General features: G+C 47.3%; 1 protein-coding gene across 2 annotated transcripts in view; it reads left to right on the top strand.

Annotated features, from left to right (window-relative positions):
* Window positions 1–230: 230 nt before the first annotated feature.
* The window catches only part of LOC104347283 (uncharacterized), a 58,974-nt gene continuing 53,204 nt past the window's right edge, over window positions 231–6,000 (top strand). For both annotated transcript variants that reach the window (XM_086460559.1, XM_009952260.2), the window contains exon 1: window positions 231–340. In XM_086460559.1, the coding sequence (XP_086316685.1) occupies window positions 272–340 (69 nt within the window). In that variant the 5' untranslated portion in view covers window positions 231–271. The remainder of the gene's footprint in view (window positions 341–6,000) is intronic.

Here is a 6,000-nt window from a genome sequence, read left to right as displayed (position 1 = left end):
CCTTCGGCTTTGGAAAGGGCTCACCTCCCTCTGCCCCCGCGGAGGGCTGTAGGGCAGAAGGCGGTGGCGGAGGAGAGGGGGGCACGGCTGGAAGCGGGCTGTCCGGAGCTTGCCCCCCCCCCCCCTACGCCCGCCGCTGTGTACCTGGGGGGTGCTGGATGCGAGCTCCGCAGGGCTCCCCCGAGCGTGGCCGTAGCAGCTCGGCAGATGTAGATGCGTGCGTGCGTGTGTGTGTGTGCTTAACCCTTTCTTGGCTTCGCGGATTTGTACCATGCTGAAGATCCTCACGAAAAAGCTCAGGAACCAGAGTTTGAACGAAATCCAACCTTTCCAGCTGAAGGTAAGAGCAGCCGGTTTTGTCTCGGTTTTTTTTTTTTTTTTTTTGTGCCCTTCACGTAACTAATAGCGGGGCCTTGAGCAGCTGGTAACTTGCAGTGTTTATTATGCTGGGCCAGTTTCCTCTCAGCCACTGTGCTCAGTGGGAACTGGCCCAGGCTGTAGTCGTGTTGCTCAAATCCTATTCCTTTGCTCTGAGTTACCCTGCATGATTCAATAGGTGGGTACAGAAAGGTGGATAAAGGCAGATGTATCTGTCTGTTCTGTAGAAGTATCTACTTTTATTGAGTTTCACATTAACTCCATGGGCATTTGCCTGGCTGTCTAGTTCCCTTTGTACGTGTGCAATCTGTAGTCTCCCAGCCCTTGCCAGGCTAGAACCCCACCGTGCTAGGTACTGCACAAACATGATTTGCCTAAAATGCCTTTTGGCTCGTTATTTGCATTTCTCTCCCTTCTGGTCCTGAAGGCTGGAATCTGAGCTGAAGTTTGCAGTCTGGCTCACTGCATTGACCCAGGGCTTTTCAGGCTCTGCTTAACATCCTTTCTTAGTGCTCAAAAGAAAAGTGAGGATCACAGATTCAGGATGAGGAGTATCTAAGCCCTTCCTGCCAAATGCAAGGAGGAATTTTCGAGCCATATGCAATGGGATAACAATGCAGTCATGATGAGTAAATTATAAAAAATTACCGGATCCTCATTTGGTGAGAGTGTTGTGAACCAAGGGATACCCCTTGAAATCAGCGGAGTTTTATTGTGGACTGGCATCAGTACTGCGGGAAGTATAGTGCCTGGCCCCCAATCAAAGAAGGGAGCTGGGAAAAGTAGCAGCCCTCGTTGCCTGAGTTGGGGGCTGGGGATCCGTATACCAGACTCTAGTGGAGTCTTTTGTATGTGTTACACAGAGGCGGATTGCCGTGTGGCTGCACTTCTGCGCAGTCACGGTGGACAGGCTGATGGCAACTTTGTTAGAAACGGGGCTGATGTTTCCTCAAAGTTTGCTGTGTCTGTGTACTTCTTCCTGCAGGGACTGCGTGTTCTGTGGTGCTTGAGGGAGGCAGGATTAGGTTTTGGTTCTGGAAATAAAATAAAAGCCATGCTTTATTGTAGTGGACTGATTAAGTGCAGAATATCTCTGCAGAGGCAGTGGGGGATTTCTGTCGAACACTGTTTCGGGGGCCTTGTGGCTGCGATCGCCTCCTTTACCTTTAGTGTTTGTGTCTTGGAGCCTCAGGTTGTGAAACCGTGAGAATCTTTGGAAGGAGCTCTTGAGGGTATGTACGGCCTTCAGGATGCTTGGAGGCATGCAGGAAAACCCGCAGGAGTGGGTATCTGCAGCCATTTTGTTCCTATTAATGCCAAGGTTTTGTGCTGCAAACAGGTGGTCTGCATTTTTGCAGGCTCAATAGAGAAGAGAGACTTAAGCTTGTACTGTTTCTTGCAAGGCTGATGCATAGACCATCAGAGGTACCGTTGCAGCCGGCTGTGGGGAGTGGTACAATGACTGGTATACATGTGTATGGGCAGAAAGCCAGACTTTCAGACTCTGGGTTTATATGTTTTGTAGGCCTTTGGGGACTGTGTACAGCTGCCTGGTCTTGGTTTAGCCTTGTACCAGCATACTAATCGCTTAACAGAGCGTGCAGTGCTCTGTCTGAGGTGTTGGGCCACATCTCCTTACAGGTGTGAGCAGAAGATAGGTGTCACGAGCACCGAGCGGTGCATGAGCTTCCCATGGCTGCACTGTGCGTGGACCCTGTGACAAGGCCAAGCGTCCTGTACCATCTCCTTCTGCTGCCCTTGGGTGATGTGGTTCTGCCAGGCACAGACTGGACTTCTGCCTTCTCAACTTACGTTGGTCTGAGTCTGTGCAGGTCTCTACGTATTCTGGCATGTATGCTACATGCCTGTTTAAAAAGTCCAGCCTGCTGTCACTGAGACCTAGTGAAAAGCTAGTGAGGTGTGAGCATAAAATCAAGTCTGTAGCAGCGTAAGTGGAGAATGAGCCACTAGCTTGGATAGAGTAAGGACTGGTCTGCATCCACCACCCCAACCAAGAGCTTTCTGAACTTTAAAGCCAGTGTGCTTAGCTGCTGCTCTTCATTACCCGCTTGCTTTTGCACTTTATGACCTTTGTTGGAAGTTCCCAAATTCAAGGGAAAGCAAGCTGCTCTTGTGTTTCTAGTATGCCAACAGTCCTGCCATTGGGCAAAGTCCCAGGAGACTGTCCTTGGGTAAATAGTCAACTCATTTTTGTAAGCTTGGGACATTTGACCAACCTTGGATTGGCATCCAAGCTTTGGGCATCTTTTCAGGATGAAATTTCTGCTCGCTGTAAAGATCTCATTTTGGTACCATGTGTCCTGAATTGGTTTAGTGTGGCTTTTTCCTAATCTTCCTCTACTTGGAGAAGCTGCCATGGCCTCCTGTAAGTGAAACCAGGACATATGCAAGCTTTGGGTATTGATGTAACGGACTTTTCTTTTTTCCCCCTACTAAAGTTGACCTTTAGGCAGTTAACAATGAAGACCACTCACAGGGCTTTGACTCAAGAGGTCTGCTGGTTTGCACTGGTGTTGCTGAGGCAGTGAGTGTGCCTTTATTGCCCTTTCACCAGAAGTCACCTTCATGGGAAGGGAGAGCTTGACTGACGTTTCACCCACTGTTGGGTTAGCGTGTGCTGCCAGCAGTTTTCTGGTAAGGGTGGCTGGGCTGTGAAGTGTGGTAGTTAGGGTTCACGTTTGAACCCTTGGCCTTGGAAGACTGGTCCTGCTGACCTTGCTGGCTCCCCACTGGACGCTCGTGCCCCTGTAGCAGGGGCAGCAAAGTGGCAGCGTGTCTGCTCCCGAGCCGTTGCGGTTCATAGTCCAGCCCATTGCCTTAGAGTCCTTCAGCTGCTGTGGCTAAATCCAAGGAAGGATTGTGAATTGTAGCCTTGTGCCTCAGCCTGTTGTTCCACCTCAATGGGCTGGTGTTATTTGCTAGAGATTAGGCCAGATTCAGAAACCTCCAGTTTTTGGCTGGCTGTTAGAAATAGAGAGCCAAAAGCAGATCTGACTTTACAGGTTAAGGCTCATCTTGATAACAGCTGGCAACTGGGTTTGTTCCAGAGCAGACTTTGTGTGACAGAAGTGAAGGCTGAAAACAGGGGGTTGTCTCATACTGTAGTGAAATGCTTCATATAAGGACAGTGAGAGAAGCCTGTAACTGAAGGCCTGACTTTTTTGTTGGTTGTTCAGTATTATAGTCTAGTACAGTTTTTTATTATTTCCTTTCATAGCTTCGGACTGGTAGTCCTGAGAAGCCCTTCCTGAACTGTAAGTCAAATTGTTCAAGGAGCTTTTAAAATGCATATCCTGGGGTTGCATGTGGGTTTATGTGATGGAGTACTGATACTGAGCCCTTGGGATTACTCTCCAACTGGCTCTGAGCTTTCTATAAACGTCTTGTTCATCCCTGCAACTTGGGGTAAGGGTTTCTCATACAAATGCATTTCTTTCAAATCCCTCTTCAACTCTTGTGCCCTTGCATATTTGTGTAGTGGCTAAAGTGTAGGTGTCTATCTTCTAAGCTTTGCTTGCAAGCAAGCTCCTTGGGGCAGGGAGCATCTGGTTGGAACAAGCCTGTGCATGGCCAGTCAAACTAAGCCCTTAATTAGTGGCCCTAGGTGTTATCAGAATGAAACAGTTGGATTGTGGTGTGTTAAAAAAATGAACTGGGTGGAACACAAAGCTGAAGAAAACGGAGCACTTTAAGGGTGGCGATTCCATTCCAGCTTTGCTGTTGACACAACCCACTTCAGAGGCGAAACAACTGATGTTCTAATCCACGAAAGCTGTTAAATTACTTATGTGCTTGGTGTATTCCTTTCTCTCCTGGGCAGAGGTAGTTAAGACACATTTGTCATTTCCTTAAAGTTGATCAACAGAATGAAGTCACATGTGAGTCTGTTCTGGTGACAGAGAACTGCATTTCTGGGCTATGTAATTTTAGCCTTACACTTGCTTACAGGGGAACTGTAGACTAGGTGCTAACGAAGCCACCGTGTCAGGAATCTTCAAGCACCCTTGCAGCTTGTGCATGTGCATACGCAGCGCTGGGGACCAGCAAGTCATGGCAGTCATTTTCTGCTGGCGTCCGCATCCAGAATCAGCCATGAGACTCTGGTCTGGCTGGCCGTCCCTGACGAGCTACTGGGAATCAGCCCAATCCTTTCGATATGGAAGGGGTTCAGTTGGTTGTGCAAAGTGAACCTCAGGCTTGCAGGCAGCGACTTCTGAGTTGCTGTCCTGGTGGTAGCTGGTTATTCTGCAGAGCCAGGAGTGTATTCTTTAATTATTTTTTTTCTCCTCGGACCAAAAAAAAAAAAAAAGAGTGAAGTAGCATCATTATTACTGATGCACAGTGGGTGTGCTTTCAAAGATCTATGTGAGGGCTCATGCTTTGTATGAATGAGGACAGACTAATTTCCCCTCTTTCTTTGAGTTGACTGCTTGTCACGTGCTCAGCCAGCCTCTGGTCTTCAGGCTGGCTGTAGACCGCTTGGCACAGTAGAAAGTTTAGCTTTGTCTTCTGTGGTGTACGAAGATTTTTTCCCCTTCGTGGGTTTTTCAGCACAGCCCACTGAACAGGTTCATTTCTCTAGGGCTGGACGACTGGTTTACATCAAAGCTTTGCTTTTCCTCCTCTTAACACCTGGTAATATTAGATGCTTCTGGTTTGTCTTAATCTCGCTTGGAAGGGTCACAGGCACTTACATGAATCTAAGTGTGTAAGTACAACTTTTTGGCTATTGGAGTATCTATGAATAAGCCTAAAGTTAGGCTTGTGATAGTTTGGACTAAAATTATGTTAGTGGGTTAGATGCAGTGATAGATACTTAGCCAAGGCAAAGAATAGAACAAGCAATCCCAACCACTCAGAAACCTCAAGTTTTTGAGACTTCCGCCTGAGGCATTGTAAAATAATAGGCTTGCGATTCTTTCTACTTGGTTTCTAAGGTCTGAATCTTCAAGGGTTGTCATCTTTCCTGTGTGGACATCCAGCACTGATAGTCTCCTGTAATGACTTCATTCCAGAGCGTGGGACTTCAGACAAATTGCAGATATTGCAAATACAGCATAATGGGAAGTTTGTGGACATGGGGCTACTTCAGTGAGACATCCTTTCAGCTGGCCTTCTTTGGGACTGATAGGAAAACATGGTCTAGGTTAAAAAAAAAAAAAAATCCACCCCCCAGTGTCATGAAGAAAACTCATTACTTTTCCTTGGTTTTCCCGATTCTTGATTTTTATTTGAATGAGAAATTGAATTCTGAAAATGTAGTACTTTGCTGGACAGTGCAGTTCTCCTTCATTTCCTGCTGTCATGCACAGTCTTATGGTTCCTGAATTTATGTTGCACTGTTTGGGATGCTAGAAGTTTTCCTGAGCAGGAAAATAGCTTATATTTGAAGTGAATATAGAAAGCAAACCTAGGTCATCACTTATTTTAATTATGGCTCTTGCAAAACCATGGGTTCAGCTTGTTTTAAAGTAAAAAGCAAGGCTGGCATCCGCTTAGGGCATCTCTGTGGAGTGGTGGGTGGGCAGGGCTCCACTCTGCTGCAGCATGCTAGTCTGGCCAGCTTCTCTGGGTGTTCCTGGACTGTGCATGGGGCTGCAG

Source organism: Leptosomus discolor, chromosome 2 (genome assembly GCF_034619465.1).
Source record: "Leptosomus discolor isolate bLepDis1 chromosome 2, bLepDis1.hap2, whole genome shotgun sequence".
Classification (NCBI taxonomy): domain Eukaryota; kingdom Metazoa; phylum Chordata; class Aves; order Leptosomiformes; family Leptosomidae; genus Leptosomus; species Leptosomus discolor.
This window is presented reverse-complemented; position numbering and strand designations above follow the sequence as displayed.